Source organism: Myripristis murdjan, chromosome 15 (assembly GCF_902150065.1).
Source record: "Myripristis murdjan chromosome 15, fMyrMur1.1, whole genome shotgun sequence".
Classification (NCBI taxonomy): Eukaryota; Metazoa; Chordata; class Actinopteri; order Holocentriformes; family Holocentridae; genus Myripristis; species Myripristis murdjan.
The window spans coordinates 33,338,770-33,355,102 of record NC_043994.1 but is presented as its reverse complement, the minus strand read 5'-3'; the positions used below and the strand labels follow the sequence as shown (position 1 = coordinate 33,355,102).

Here is a 16,333-nt window from a genome sequence, read left to right as displayed (position 1 = left end):
CGCGTCTTTGCGTACTAAACTCAAACTCAGAAATGTTAAAATGGTTTGTTTTCAGCAGAAAAAGTGTTTTCAGATTTCACCAGATTAATGTGCATTACCACTGAATTTTCTTAACAGCTCACCTAAATATTAAATCTTTTCACTGGTGGTAAATAGGGATCGATCAGTATTGATTTTTGAAGACTCATTGGTAGTAATCCAGGACAGCAGGCACTGATATGAATAAACAGCCAGGCCACCGGCCCTAATCCTAATCCTAACCCTGACCCTGACCTGGCCTGCCACCAGCCCTGACCCTGGATCACCCTGTAGTGAAGGCAGGAATCACTGCCCTGCAACTTTTTGTCTTTGTGTGAAACACAAATGTAGTGAAAAAGGAAATTAAAATGTCATCATGTTACAGGATATGTAGCCCCGCCCACTCGCTTTTTTTCTGCTGTCTTTCAGACGGGGAGGCGGAGTCTGACTGTTTTCATATCAGACCTCATGTCAGTCAAAATTATGATCCTGATTAATGAGAAATTCAGAATATCAGCCCCAACAATCGGCCGTGACAGCTGATTGATCGATTAGCCGGGACAGGTGATTGATCGATTAGCCGGGACAGGTGATTGGTCGATCAGCCGGGACAGGTGATTGATCGATCAGCCGGGACAGGTGATTGATCGATCAGCCGGGACAGGTGATTGATCGATCAGCCGGGACAGGTGATTGGTCGATCCCTAGCAGGGAAGGTTGTGATGGATTTTGCACCTGATTTTGAGGCTTTGCTTCTCTTGTCAGTTCCATGTTTGCTCTTTGTTCCTCTCCTGTTCAGAGGGGAATCACATCAAGATGTTCATGCGTGGTCGACCGATCACCATGTTCATCCCTTCAGACGTGGAGAACTACGAGGACGTTCGGACAGAGCTGCCTTCAGAACGGCTCAAGCTGGAATGGGTGTATCCTTCCCCTGTCGCAGTTCTAAAGCTGGGGAGAACCTCCTGGTGGTTCTCATTCTGTTCTTTGCTTTTTGCTTTTTAAGGCTTATTCTACTGAAGGCACTCCTGAACTTTGACCTTGTTTTTGGTTATTTGTATTTTTTGTGATTCTCCACAGACAGGCTCACCTCTAATCCGGTAGTTACTCAGTAGATCCTCGGTAAGTCTTCGGCAGATTCCAGTAGATCCCCAGTAGATCCTCACCAGATCCTCAGTAGATCAAAGTTGATTCTTAGTAAATACTACCACTAGGTCCTCAACAGATCTCAGTAGATCTTTAGTGGATCCCCAGTAGATCCTCAGTAGGTCTCATTAGATCCCCGGTAGATCCCAACTGCTCGTCAGTGGATCTAGATTTTTGGTTTCGGGCTCACCTCTAATCCAGTAGTTACACTGTAGATCCTCAGTAAGTTCTCAGTAGAGACCAGCGGATCCCAGTAGATCCTTAGTGGATCCACAGTAGATCCCAAGTAGATCCTCAGCAGATCTTCAGTAGATCTTCAAAAATCCCGGTAGATCCATGTTCAATCCTCAGTAGATCCCCATTATATCCTCAGCAGGTCCCAATAGATCCTTAGTGGATCCACAGTAGATCCCAGGTAGATCCTCAGCAGATCTTCAGTAGATCCTCAAAAATCTGAGTAGATCCCCAGTGGATCCTCAGTAGATCCCCAGTAGATCTCAGCAGATCTTGTGCTTCTTAACCCTGACCCACCAGGTACGGGTACCGGGGGAGGGACTGCCGAGCCAACGTCTACCTGCTCCCCACCGGAGAGATCGTCTACTTCATCGCCTCGGTCGTCGTCCTGTTCAACTACGAGGAGCGAACGCAGCGCCACTACCTGGGACACACCGACTGCGTCAAATGGTCAGGCCTCTTTTGTTTCAGGGTGGATCCTGGATCGGTTGAGCTGTTAGGTTCTGGGTCGGGGTGCAAAGGGGCGTAAAAATTCTGGTAAATTTCCAGAATATTTTCCATGGGAAGTTAAGCTGGGGTATTTTCTAAATTTTGTTTTGACATAAGCAGACATGCGTGCAAACTTAAACAAATTATACAAAATTTTGACTCTGAATTGTGTGAGAAGAACTTTAATCAATTCGTTCATTGAATGACAAAAAGTATGAATGTTAATAAAAGAAACATTTTCCCAGTGTCAGTGTCAGTCAGCATGCTAAATCACAATATAACCTACATTCCTAGAAGAACCAGCCGGACAGCTGAGCTAGCTAGCACCGTGACAGATCTTAATAGCTGCTTTAAAAACACATTTGTATTTACTTTTTTGCTCGTTAATACCACAGAACAAATATATTTACCTCAGTAACATCATCAGAACGTTCCTGCCTCAGCAGGCTTCTAGAAGGATCTGTGCATGGGATGGAGGAGTGCAGGGTAGAAATTCATCTGAATTTGCATTAAATCTGATTGTTTTAACCAAGATTATGCTGCAAGATTTTTTTTCTACATCTACATTCCCTGTTATAGGCTAACCTGCAATTTTGCAAATTTCCAGTTTATTACTCTATTGAAGCTGAATTTTTTTCCTACTCTTTCCCTCCTTTCTCTGTCTCTCTCTTTCTGTCTCTCTCTTTCTGTCTCTCTCTCTGCCTCAGTCTTGCTGTCCATCCTGATAAGATCCGCATTGCTACAGGACAGATCGCAGGAGTGGACAAAGATGGACGGGTAGGAACCAACTGGACTCTAATGATAATCATAATATTAATAATAATAAGAATATATTGTAGTATTTTATATTTCTGCATAGCAGTGAAACTGCAGTACAACATCAGACATGTGACTGCAGATTGTTACTGTAGATGCTAATGTTACCCAGTTTAATCCCCAGAGGGCGCCGCAGGCTTCCTTCACTCTCCCTGCATTGGTGGGCTTGGGGCAGCAAGCGGCAGGAGGCCCAGGCGGCTCCTGTCGGGGCTCACGGGGCCCCCGGCGGCTCACGGGGCTCATGGGGCCCCAGGCGGCTGTGCTGCCCGGGCGCCCGGCGTCGTACCCGCCTCTCTGCTACCAACGGTTCCAAAGCAACGCTTAGCTCTGTGGTTGCTAGGCAACAGACGTACACTTTGATAAGAGATGTTGGCGTGAGATAAGAGGATTCCAGTCAGGCTCTTTATTTTTATTTGACTTTATTTTTATGGGACTCAGAGTCTGAGGAGCGTGTTGCTGCCTGCTCTGAGTTTCAGAGGTTACACACTCTGCTACGACTGGAGTGTGTGTGTGTGTGTGTGTGTGTGTGTGTGTGTGTGTGTGTGTGTGTTTGTGTGTTTGTGTATAATTAGCTGTAATGTTTTTCCAGCTTGCTCTGGGATCTGTTCGATCTTGTCTGCCCTCATAAATGTTTTCTCATCAGGAAATAAGTTCCACCTGCAAATGATGAGTAACACCTAATCACCACTCCCTCCTCTTGTGTCCCACACACGCACACACACACACGCACACACACACACACACACGCACACACACACACACACACACACACACACACACACACGCCCTGCAGGCGCTGCAGCCTCATGTGCGGGTGTGGGACAGCGTCAGCCTCTCCACGCTGCAGGTCGTCGGTTTGGGGACGTTTGAGCGCGGCGTCGGCTCGCTCGCCTTCTCTAAAGCTGTGAGTATCACCCCGGTGCATTGTGGGTATTGTGGTCCTGACATAGCTGTGGTGCATTGTGGGTACTGTAGTCTCTCTCTCTCTGTTCCTCCTTTAAAGTTCTGTGCCTCTAATCTGAGATTAGAAGCTAAAACGCTGCAGTTTAGTGAAGGGACCCTAACCCTGGCATGCAGATTAAATATCAACCAAACACACACACACACACACACACACACACACACACACACACGTCACACCCCGAGACGTTCTGCCAAACCACGTCAGCGACGCCGTGTTCAGCTGTTCTTCGTTTGTTTATTCCCACATTTTGAATAAAAAACATGGAAACTAAACAGGAAGACAGGAGGAAGTCAGGTGACCTTCAGCTCCAAAATGCTGCTGGACCAAAAATGAAATAGTACTGCTCTCCCTCTGTGTGTGTGTGTGTGTGTGTGTGTGTGTGTGTGTGTGTGTGTGTGTGTGTGTGTGTGTGTGTGTGTGCGCGCGCACAGGATTCTGGACAGCATCTGAGTGTGATTGATGACTGTAACGACCACATGCTGACGGTTTGGGATTGGCAGAAGAAGAGCAAGATCGCCGAGATCAAGGTAACATAGAACCGAACACAATAGAACAGATTAGAATAAAGTAGAACAGAACCGGGTAGAGTGGAACGGCCGGCTGATTGATCACTGGGTTAGGGTTTGTACTGATGAGTGATCAGCTGTGTGTGTGTGTGTGTGTGTGTGTGTGTGTGTGTGTGTGTGTGTGTGTGTGTGCTCGCAGACGACCAACGAGGTGGTCCTGGCCGTGGAGTTCCACCCCACCGACGCTCACACCATCGTGACCTGCGGGAAGTCGCACATCTTCTTCTGGACGTGGAGCGGCACGTCGCTCGCCCGCAAGCAGGGCATCTTTGGGGTGAGGAGGCGGAGCCTGGGGCGGGGGCGGGGCCGAGAGGCCGGACACAGTGTGCTGTTGCTAGGCGATCACAGAATCAGCCTAGAGCGAGTTGCCAGTCAATTTTCATGAATTAAAAACAAACAACGAAAAACAAACAACGAAAAACAAGTCCCGCCTCTCCTGTGATCCTATTGGCCGACTCTCCTGTGATCCTATTGGACAGGAGAAACTCAAACCTCTGATTTGAGCTCAGCATCTATCTAGATCCAGCTCTATAGATCTACATCTGTCTAGATCTGCTTTCCTCTGTGTTGGTGCTGAAGGTCAGAACTCACACACTGCAACACACACACACATACACACACACTGCAACACACACACACACACTGCAACACACACACACACACTGCAACACACACACACACACACACAGACGCACATACACACACTCACAGCAGAATGTGGTTCTGACCGAGAAGGCCTGTGTGGCGGCCATGTTTTCTCCTTGCTGTGTGAAAGTGGGCGGGGCTTCGGCGGTGATGTCACTGCGTTTCTTTCAGAAATTCGAGAAGCCGAAGTTCGTGCAGTGTTTGGCCTTCCTGAGCACCGGAGACATCCTGACCGGGGACTCCGGGGGCGTCATGCTCGTCTGGACCCGGAGCTCCGCCGAGCCGCCTCCGGGGAAGGGACCCAAAGGTGTGTGTGTGTGTGTGTGTGTGTGTGTGTGTGTGTGTGTGTGTGTGTGACTCAGCTACTTAGAGTTAAAACCAACAGATCAGAGCAAGAAAGATTCAGAGAACAAAAACAAAGAAAACATGGGGAAGAGAGGGAGGAGGTGTGTGTGTGTGTGTGTGTGTGTGTGTGTGTGTGTGTGTGTGTGTGTGTGTGTGTGTGTGTGTGTGTGTGTGTGTGTGTGTGTGTGTGTGTGCGCGCGCGCCTAGGGGCAATAATGGTTTTGCTTGGCATGTTGTTGGACTGGTTGAGATGAACAATGCCAAGAATTAAACTGTTAATCAGCTCTCTGTTCTTCATGCTGCCAAACACCCTGTGTGTGTGTGTGTGTGTGTGTGTGTGTGTGTGTGTGTGTGTGTGGGGTACTGCTGCCTCCTGCTGGCAGGAAGGCAGAGACTCCACAGTCGTCATGGTAACTAAAACCCGTTTATGACCATTTACACTCAGAGTACTGATGTGTCTGCAGAGGGTGTTTCACTTGCAGTTCTCCTTTTTCACCACTAGGTGGGTTATCATACAGATAATAACAACCAGTTACTTCCAGCTGGTCCGTAAAGTTGTAAAATTATGAAAAACTCCACCTGCCTGTTTCAACGCACACCAGCAACGACAACAAACAGACTCATTTCTGCAGACGTCTGCGGTTACCCATGGCAACAGAAGGGCCGCGAGCCAGAAACCAGTCAAATTTAACTGAAAATTAACAACAAAATATTTTTAAACGTGGCAGTAAAATGAAAGTTGTCGTGATGAAAATGATCTGGATCAGACCCACTTTGAACACGGCCGCCCCTGAGCAAGGCACGGTCAGTGGAGCACAGCTGTCAGGATCAACATTGGATGAAACGTGGGTGTGTGTGTGTGTGTGTGTGTGTGTGTGTGTGTGTGTGTGTGCAGCGTTCCAGATCAGCCGGCAGGTCAAAGGTCACGAGGGCAGTGTGTTCTGTGTGTGTGAGATGAGAAGTGGAACTCTGCTGACCGGCGGAGGAAAAGATCATAAAATCATCCTCTGGGACCACGACCTGCACCTGGACCGAGAGATCCAGGTACACACACACACACACACACACACACACACACACACACACACACACACAGCTGAATTGAGGTCAACTGGACCGGACGTTTCACTTCAGCTCTGACAACCTGCTGGGTTAGAGGGTTAGAGGGGGCTCGTTATCCAGCGGCCAGGTGACCCTAATGACCCCAACGACCCTAACGACCCTAACGATCCTAACGACCATAAAGACCCTAACGATCCTAACGATCCTAACGATCCTAATGACCCTAATGATCTTAATGATCCTAACGATCCTAACGACCATAACGATCCTAGCGACGTCCCAACAGAGTGCTAACGAGCCAACAATCTACAAACAGTCCAACTGACCTCCATTTAGCTCTGTGTGGAGAACCAGGACCTGATGACTGAGAACCTTTACACACACACACACACACACACACACACACACACACACACGCACACACACGCACACACACACATTATCTGTCTCTCTCCCTGTAGGTGCCGGAGCAGTATGGGACGATCCGGGCGGTGGCAGAGGGGAAGGGGGAGGAATTTCTGGTCGGGACGTCCCGTAACTTCATCCTGAGAGGAACCTTCAACGATGGCTTTCTGGTGGAGGTTCAGGTGAGACCAATACAGACCAGTACAGACCAGTACAGACCAGTACAGACTGGTGTTGAACTGGTGCCATGGAGGGCCAAAAGGCTGCAGGTTTTCTTTCCAACCAAAAACCCCACCTGGTAATTTCACTGATGAGTCCCTCCTCTGTGCTTTAGGGTGAGGGAATCAGTGAAATCAGGGTTTTTGGTTGGAATGAAGAAAAGTACTAACTGCACGGTCAGAGGGGGCGGAGCCTGGATGACCTGACACGCAGTGTATCTGTTCTAGACTCTACTAATTCCACCAGTATGGACCACTGCGTGTTATACTTTGTGTTTTATTATATTGTATGAGATTACATGGTGTTGCTCTGTTTCAGGGTCACACAGACGAGCTGTGGGGTTTGGCGTCTCACCCGTTCAGAGAAATGTTTCTGACCTGCGCTCAGGACCGGCTGGTCTGCCTCTGGGACTCCACCCAGCACAGCCTGCAGTGGAGCCGCACGCTGGAGGTATGGGAGGGGCTGGATGGAGGGATGACAGGTGGGTTCAGGCTGAAGGATGAAAGTGTGTTTTCTCCTGCAGGAACATGGACACTGTGCAGACTTCCATCCCAGTGGAGCGGTGGTTGCCATAGGAACACACTCAGGAAAGTCAGTACCAGACATCCAGACATAACACTTCCACAAATTGCCATACAGTTGTCCCTCGCTATAACGCGGTTCACCTTTCGCGGCCTCGCAGTTTCGCTTTCGCAGTTTTTGTGCAATTTTGCATGCTTTTTTTTTTTTTTTTTACAGTGCATTGCGTTCTGCGTCCTGATTGGCTAAGGGAGAGCCCGCGCATTGTGTTCTGCGTCCTGATTGGCTAAGGGGCTGTAGACCGGTGTCAATCAGTCTCCTCCGTGCTGTGTCTCCTGTACGGTACAGAATGCGTTCATTCTATAATACTGGACTTATTTTTCTATGAAGGTTTGAACTTTGAGAGTTTAAACAAGAGAGAAAAGTGAGAAAATGTTAATGCCTGTCTGAGAAAAGTGTATAAAGTGTGTAGTGAGGGGTTTTACAGCCTTACAACATCTAGAATCATTGTAAAAAATAAAGCTACTTCGCGGATTTCGCCTATTGCGGGTTATTTTTAGAACGTAACTCCCGCGATTAACGAGGGACCACTGTATATATGTGTATATTAATATGTGTATGTTTGTGTGTGTGTGTGTGTGTTAAAGTGTGTATATCTGTATGTATACACACACACACAAACATATATGTATATATATGTACCTTACTGTTCCTCAGCTGTTTCAACACAGTTCTGTTTATAAAATATACAGATGCATGACTAATGAAAGTAAAACTCCCAGCATGCAGTGTGTTAATTTGAACACCAGATTCTGAACCATTATTTGCATTTCCACCAAAAATAGATTGGATCCCAAACAGGATGCAGGACAAATAGATTAAAGCGTTCTTTTGTCCCTGCTGCCATAGATCTTCTAAACAAGTGATTGATTAATCTGTTTGTTCTATTTATTGTTGTCTTCTGTGCTACATGTTGTTACCCTGATTGCTGTTGATTGTTTTTGTTGCTGCTGGCTGGAGAGCGATTTGCCCCACAGGGACAATAAAGACTCCTTGAACCTTGAACCTTGAACCTTGAACCTTGAACATCTGGAAGCAGAATCAGGTTCTGAAGAAGGAACCGAGTGGGCGGGGCTTCTTCTTCAGGGAAAGCAACCTACAGAATATTGTTTACACTTGTCGTCTGCATCTCTGTAACATCCGTCATTGCAAACTGTAAAACTTGTAAATCAATGAAATGGTGAGTTTGTTTTATTGCAGAGCAGGGAGCGGGGCTAATCCCTCCTCCAGAGCAGGGGGCGGGGCTAATCCCTCCTCCAGAGCAGGGGGCGGGCCTCTCCCTCCTCCAGAGCAGGGGGCGGGCCTCTCCCTCCTCCAGAGCAGGGGGTTGTGCATGCCCACCACGATGATGCAACAACTGGTGGAAATGTGGTTCGGTTCCTTAGTTCACGCTTTGGTTCCGATAACATGGAACGTGAGAACCAGAGCTTGTTTCCGTGTCGAGGATCTTCTGGAAGAGTGATGCTGCATGCTGGGTTTTCTGTAGTCTGACCCACTTCCTGTTCCAGGTGGTACGCTCTGGACGCCGACACCACTGACCTTGTCGCCATCCACACCGACGGCAACGAGCAGCTGTCAGTCATGCGCTACTCTGTAGGTGGGTGGAGCTAAAGTGAAACTGAGCGGCAGGTTTTGTGTTGTGCTGACTGAGTGTTGACCCCTCTCTCCCTCTCTCCCTCTCTCCCTCTCTCTCTCTCTCTCTCTCTCTCTCTCTGTCCCTCGCCCTCCAGATGGCAGTCTGCTGGCTGTAGGATCTCATGATAACTTCATTTACCTCTACACTGTGGCTGAGCGAGGCCGCAAGTACAGCCGATACGGCAAGTGCACGGTAAGTGTGTGTGTGTGTTTGTGTGTGTGTGTGTGTGTGTCCATCAGAACTTCGGTTCCTGCGGCGGCCCGGCGTCCTCGCCAGCCGCTGCAGGTGCGCCGTGTTTCGAGGACAGCGTGCGTTGCATCGCGTCGTGTAAAGCAGCTGCTGCAGGTGAAGCCGTAGCTTCTCACTGTTTTCTCATGGATGTCAAAGCAGCCTGATGTTGTTTTGCCCTGATATCAGCCTGATACCGATATTACCAAACATTTAAACAAAGAAATCTGATCCAGCATCACTGAGCTAATGTTTAAATATATAATTTTAATTGTTAGAATTCAAGTGCTGTAATTGTAAAAGTGTTTCCTGCTATCATTATTATTATTATTGTTGTTTTTGTATTTTTAATTTGCATGATTTGCTAAATGGTTTGTTGTAAACACAGTAAGAATCACTGGAATGGAGCTTTGATATTCACTCAGGTTCTGTGATGTTCCTCTGTTCTGCGCAGGGACACAGTAGCTACATCACTCACCTGGACTGGTCACCTGACAACAACTTCATCATGTCCAACTCAGGGGACTACGAGATCCTTTACTGTGAGTACGAATCAGCAACAGGAAGTGTGGCGAGGGAGTGTCAACCAATCAGAAAGAACATTTCCATTACAGTCAGACGTTGTTGCCTGCAGAACAGGCAACAACCCGTTTCCTCCTTGACAACATCAGCAGATGTTTAAAAGCAGCAGCAGCTGATTGACAGCATGAAACAAAGATGTGAATAATACAAAACCTAAAGAGGTGGCAGACAGAAAACCGGTGCCTCGTGTGGCACGGATTCCCCTAAAAATTTAAATTATATGTGACACCAAACAAATATAGATTTTATTGATTTGCTCCTGAATGCAAGATGATGTTTTACAACTAAATCTAAAACAAGCAGGATTCACTGATGATGAATGTAAGTGCATTGAGCGTTTAACGTTTTGATAAATATCTGGACCAATCACAGGCCTGGACATGAGCAGCCGACCTGCTGTTTGTTACGAGGCTTTTAGTGGCTCTTTGGCTTTGGTGGTGTTCTTCCGGACTGCAAAATGAATTTTGCGGGACAATGAAGTGATTCATTGATTGATCGATTGATTGTACAAACAGAACCTCCCTGGCTTCAGCGATCAGAAGCTGCTGTCCAACAGGTTGTTTGTGTTTCAGGGGACATTCCCAACGGCTGCAAACTGATCCGGAACCGCTCCGAGTGCAAAGACATCGACTGGGCCACCTACACCTGTGTGCTGGGATACCACGTGTTCGGTCAGTGTGTGTGTGTGTGTGTGTGTGTGTGTGTGTGTGTGTGTGGATCTGTCTTAGTTTTTTAGATTTTAGATTTCAGTTTATTAATTGGTTTATTTGGATTAGCTCCTGCTCTTCCTGGGTTCGTACAAAATGATCCATGCTACACGTTCTGTCATAATTACAGACGTGACACTTATCAAATTAAACAAAACAAAAAACAAGGCATTTGCCTCTGTTGGAGGCCGGTGGAGTGCAGGAGAGGTCAGGTGCTGTCACACGTCTCTTCATTTCCTTTAAAACACTTTAAGTTCTAATCTGTGTTTCCTGTAATGACCTGAAGACTTAGAACTAAGAACTTAGAAGACTTTATTGTCACTGTACATTGTACAACGAAATTCTGTTTGGAATTGGGACAAAGATCTGGAAATGTCCCAGCTTCTGTCACAACTGCACATAACAGAAATAACGGAAACAAGAGAAGTAAAATAAACCCATCAGCTCGGTGGATTCAAACTCCTTCATAGAAAAGAAGGGGTGGAGGTGAGTGCTTCAGGGGCTCAGTAATTGAAATGTTTAAACGGAAAACTCAGGTGCTCTTCAAGGGAAAAATGTCTAGAAACAAGTTAAGAAAAAACTGACTTACTAAAATGTGTGCTGCAGTCATGAGGGGATGTCCCGAGGCACTCTGGAGTGTGAATATTAAAATCCTTTATTCAAGCTGGGAGACCCGACGCGTTTCGATAGTTACATCTTCATCAAACTCCTGATTTTGCCCTCAGGACCCTGTTAGGATTTTGATTTTATTTCAAATTTAAGTATTACGTTTCATGTCATATGTAAACACATGATGTGAGATGAAAACAACACAAATAATCAAATTTTTTTGTATAATAACAGTTTCTTGTTGAGTGAAACTGAACTATTCTTCATGTTACTGAGGACCCCCTGGGGGCCCCAGAACCCAGTTTGAACCCCTCTGTGGCAGACAGCTTTCTGTCAGTTAGAGATGTGACGTACAGAAAAAATTTACTGGAGGATCCTGGGCATTTTCAGGTGAGTGCAGTCATGATGAACAGCCACTAGATGGAGCCAAAACACTAAATGCTCCCTGCACATGTGACACAGGAGAAGCTGTTTGACACAAAATAATCACATTCAAGTTAATAATTGAAAAGAGTTAAATAAATGTGAAGAGAATCACACCAGCAGAAATATAATAAGTTTCTAAAGCGTTTATAAAGATGCTTCAGTCGTTATTTCAGTTATTTTATTTCTGATTGCAGGTTTCAGGTTCTTATGAATGTTTGAATTTGTTTTGTTTTTTGTTTTTTCTAAATGTTTATAGTTCTGTTTTCATGTGTTCACATGTTCATGTGTTCACGTTTGTTGTCCTGAGTATTTTCTGAAAATGTTTCTGTTAAACAGTTAAATGCTTGTTCTGTGAGAATCTGCTCACTGTGTGTGTGTGTGTGTGTGTGTGTGTGTGTGTGTGTGTGTGTGTGTGTGTGTGTGTGTGTGTGGCAGGTGTGTGGCCGGAGGGCTCTGACGGCACTGACATCAATGCTTTGATCAGATCTCACAACAGGAAGGTGATCGCCCTCGCAGATGATTTCTGCAAAGTTCACCTGTTCGCCTATCCCAGTTCCAGAGCTAAGGTACCTGTCTGTCTGTGTCTCTAATATGTCTGTCTCACCTGTATGTGTGTTTCACCTGTCTGTCTCTCACCTGTCTGTCTGCAGGCTCCCTCTCATAAGTACAGTGCCCACAGCAGTCATGTGACCAACGTCAGCTTCCTGTTCAGCGACAGTCACCTGATCTCCACGGGAGGGAAGGACACCAGCATCATGCAGTGGCGTCTGGTCGAGAAAACGCCCTCATTGGTTCCCAGTGACTCCTCCCTGTCGCTTGGGGAGGGGCTTCTCCATAACTCCACCCCCAGGAGGATGGACTCTGTCTTGACCCCGCCCCCGCCCACCACCTCAGTCTCCCCCCTGAACGCACCCTCTGACGACCCGTCCGACCGCCCCACGGCCAATGGGGTGCGGGAGACCTCCCCGGAAACCCCGCCTCCTGCTGATTTAGTACCGCCCCCCTCAGAGTTAACACCTCCCTGCTCCGAGTCGACCCCGCCCCCTTCCGACAGCACGGTGAGCCCGAAGGACAGCCTGGAGCCGAGCGACGACACGGCCACGCCCAGCGACGAGGGCCTGCCCCCCTTCACCCCCCCCTCATAGAGAGAGAGCCCGTCTCTCGCCCACCGCTCCTCCCGTCACACCTCGCTTCCCCCCACTGCATGTGTGTGAGTGTGAGTGCGTGTGTGCATGTTTGTGTGTGGGTGTGTGTGTGTGTGTGTGGGTGTGTGTTGGGAAGTCTTAAGCAGCTGCTGGTTTCATTCCTGAGGAAGCCCTGCCTCCCAAATCTGTTGCCACGGCAACCAGAGTACAGACAGGAAGTCAGAACCCTGACTTCCTCCCCGAGTCGGCGAAGTGAGTAAAACCAGCTGATCAATAGCTGATCGCTGATCAATAGTCAGTTGGGTCAGAGGCTGACGTTACACATCAAACAGAAAATGATCGAGGTTAGACGGTTTCTCTGCACCTGCAAGTTTCAGCCAATCAGCTTCAGGCTCCAGATGCCACCTGATGACGTCACATGAATACCTGCAGTTCCCCCTCTGACCCGCAGGTGTCAGTACAGACTTTACCTCACACAGCGTCTGCTGGAGATCACAAACTAAATTTAATCTCGAACAGATAGAAAAGTACTTGGAATAATCTAATAATCTAAATTCTACATTATTAATCTTTAACAGTTTGAATTAAGTTGTTTCTGTGCAGTTTAACAGTTAAAGGCTGAAAGAAGCTGAAACACAAACAAGTTGCATGGAAAGTTTCATTTGTAACGTCGGCCTGAGACTTTGTGATGAAGATGGTGATGCAGTTTGGATGAGGACCAATCAGGACGCAGAGAGGAGGTACAGGTAGATCTGTGGGCGGTTAACCGGCTGGTATTAACCTGCGTCTCAGGTGATCAGACTAGCATCCAACCTGCAGCGGTCAGGGAGGCGTGGCCAGCGCTCTGGCAGGTGTTCTTAACAGTTTGTAAACAGGAAGTAGAAACTTTTTAATTTCACAATCACTAACATTAGACAGACTGGAATAACAGAAGCCCCGCCCCCAACAAGTGACATGTGACCTGTGTGGTTCACTGTGACTGGATCTCAAAATCAACACTGGAGACACAGATTAATACCAGGTGTGTTTGGGGTCAGGTGACCAGGTGTGTTGGGAGGCAGATGGACAGGTGTGTTGGGAGGCAGATGGACAGGTGTATTTGGGGTCAGGTGACCAGGTGTGTTGGGAGGCAGGTGGACAGGTGTGTTGGGAGGCAGATGGACAGGTGTATTTGGGGTCAGGTGACCAGGTGTGTTGGGAGGCAGGTGGACAGGTGTATTTGGGGTCAGGTGACCAGGTGTGTTGGGAGGCAGGTGGACAGGTGTATTTGGGGTCAGGTGATCAGGTGTGTTGGGAGACAGGTGGACAGGTGTATTTGGGGTCAGGTGATCAGGTGTGTTGGGAGACAGGTGGAGGACTGGCTGCAGGTTGAGTCTCAGCTGATGTTCCATTCTCTTCTTTACTTTTCTCTGGTGTTTGCTGCGTCTGTAGCCAGTGGTTCTTCTTCGGTGGTGGTGGGGCGCATAGTTTTAGCTCTTTGTGTTTGTGAATGCATGATGATGTCATGATGATGTCAGAGGCGGACGCCGTCGTTCCGAAGCTCCACGGTCACACATCAGGCGCTCTGGGAATCTGAGCAGGCTTCCTCTTGATTTTGTACGCATCTCTGAAGTTTCAGGTCTGTTTGTATATAATGGGACGCCTGTGTGTATATTTCTGGTTTCATATCCACCACTAGGGGGCGTGGCTCCCCAGCTCAGCTCTGATCTCGCACTTCTGGACCATTTTTCGGGGGATGGGGGGTGGGGGGGGGGGGGGGGGGGGGGGGGGGGGGGTGGGGGGGGGGGTCGGGGTGTTGGGGGAATGTCTTGACTTTTTAATCATCCATCCGTCTGTCTCCATCTTTTCTATGATTGTCTTTCTGAAGGGCTCGTTCAGACTTCAGGTGTTCACCTGGACCTGGGGTGGGGGTGGGGGTGGGGGTGGGGGGGGTAAAAGTGTTTTATTGTTCTGTTTTCGGCGTTCAGTAACGTACTCGCCATGATGACTGACGTTAAGTTGAAACGTTCATGTGACAAAGTTTTTGAGCCAATCGTGTCTCTCATGCATTCCTGTCTCCGGACAGACAAACTGAAGATTTTAAAATGCAAATAAACATTTTAAAACAGAGACAACAAAACACACACTCTTGCCTGGTCTCTTTATTTCTCTTAACACAGTTGCCATGGTAACAGCACTGATGCAGACCTCATAACCTGGTTTATGATGACTGACAGCTGCTGCTGTCTCCAAGGCAACAAAACACAATACAGCTGACTCAGCAGTTTTTTTGTTTGTTTTGGCTGTTTGACCTTTGACCTTGCATCATCCCTGTGTGTGTGTGTGTGTGTGTGTGTGTGGACAGCAAGACGGCTTGTAGACAAGCCAACAAATACAAGTTTCTGTCTTTTTTTTTTTTTTTTTTTTAAAGAAATACAGATTTGAACCCAGGAAAACTGATCCTGATCAGAGGGGTGTGGCTACTACGAAGCAGGTTAGCAGGTATGTTGAGTCTAAAGCCAGGCTCTCCTGTATCACCAAGGTGGCTCTCTTTTAACCCGGCTAGATCACCATGGTAACTTATGCTAGATCACCATGGTAACGTATGCTTAGCTCATCACCTGGTCCCGACCAGGTGATGAGCTAAGTTTAACCGCCCGGCTATAAAAGCGGCGCTATCTCACCATTTAACTCTTCTGGAGATGGCGTCACCGTTCACTGATGATCCGGTGGAGCTGGGAGCCCGGACTGTCCGAGGCTCATTATGGAGACAAAGAGGATTTAGGGATCGCACGGATCCGCTGGCATTTCCTGACGAAATCCTCCATGAGCGGTACAGATGTTCATCTGAGGGAATACACTACACTTGCTCACCTGTTGAGCCAAGTGTCAGGAATGCCATGGAGAGAAGGTGTGCGCTCACAGTAGGGCAAACGGTGTGCATGGCGCTAACAGTATACCTGCACAATGCAGGTATCAGGTATCAGGCAGGTATCAGATTTAACAAAAAAGGAGCAAACAGACATCAACAGAAATGGCTCCATAATTCTTGTTAAACTTCAAATGTAACGAACAATTATCTGAAACTACTGGCAAGGAGCTCTAAGCAGCGTAAATAGTGGTCAAAATTGTCATGTAACCATGGTAACCACCGCCTGCCTCATCCGACACTGCTAAACTCACCCACACACACCTTCAGACCTTTGACACAGCGACGCATGGCGCAGACCTTGGCCGTTCATTGTGTACAGTGCTGTGAAAAAGTATTTGTCCCCTTCCGGATTAGGTAGGTTTGGATACCTTTTTTCCCTTAATAAATGAAATCATCATTTTAAAACTGTATTTTGTATTTACTCTTGTTATCTTTGTCTAATATTAACATTTGTTTGATGATCTGAAGCATTTAAGTGTGACAAATGTGCAAAATAATAAGAAATCTGGTAGGGGGCAAATACTTTTTCACAGCCAGGGAGTAATTTCGCCCAGGGCACCAACATGGCTGAAGCTAGCAAGCTAAGCTACAATACAATGAC

The 16,333-nt window shown here is 47.5% G+C and overlaps 1 protein-coding gene across 7 annotated transcripts in view; it reads left to right on the top strand.

Annotated features, from left to right (window-relative positions):
- eml4 (EMAP like 4) overlaps window positions 1–14,936 on the top strand; it is a 27,992-nt gene extending 13,056 nt beyond the window's left edge. For 3 of the 7 annotated variants that reach the window (XM_030070538.1, XM_030070537.1, XM_030070539.1), the window contains 17 exons: window positions 818–941; window positions 1,699–1,848; window positions 2,595–2,664; window positions 3,497–3,607; window positions 4,099–4,194; window positions 4,373–4,507; window positions 5,050–5,185; window positions 6,119–6,267; window positions 6,747–6,872; window positions 7,228–7,359; window positions 7,433–7,500; window positions 8,997–9,085; window positions 9,219–9,316; window positions 9,807–9,894; window positions 10,507–10,605; window positions 12,112–12,242; window positions 12,327–14,936. In XM_030070538.1, coding sequence (XP_029926398.1) covers window positions 818–941; window positions 1,699–1,848; window positions 2,595–2,664; window positions 3,497–3,607; window positions 4,099–4,194; window positions 4,373–4,507; window positions 5,050–5,185; window positions 6,119–6,267; window positions 6,747–6,872; window positions 7,228–7,359; window positions 7,433–7,500; window positions 8,997–9,085; window positions 9,219–9,316; window positions 9,807–9,894; window positions 10,507–10,605; window positions 12,112–12,242; window positions 12,327–12,821 — 2,297 coding nt within the window. In that variant the 3' untranslated portion in view covers window positions 12,822–14,936. The remainder of the gene's footprint in view (window positions 1–817; window positions 942–1,698; window positions 1,849–2,594; window positions 2,665–3,496; window positions 3,608–4,098; window positions 4,195–4,372; window positions 4,508–5,049; window positions 5,186–6,118; window positions 6,268–6,746; window positions 6,873–7,227; window positions 7,360–7,432; window positions 7,501–8,996; window positions 9,086–9,218; window positions 9,317–9,806; window positions 9,895–10,506; window positions 10,606–12,111; window positions 12,243–12,326) is intronic. The other 4 variants (XR_003929458.1, XR_003929456.1, XR_003929459.1 and 1 more) reach the window with 4 other exon arrangements.
- The last annotated feature ends 1,397 nt before the right edge of the window (window positions 14,937–16,333 follow it).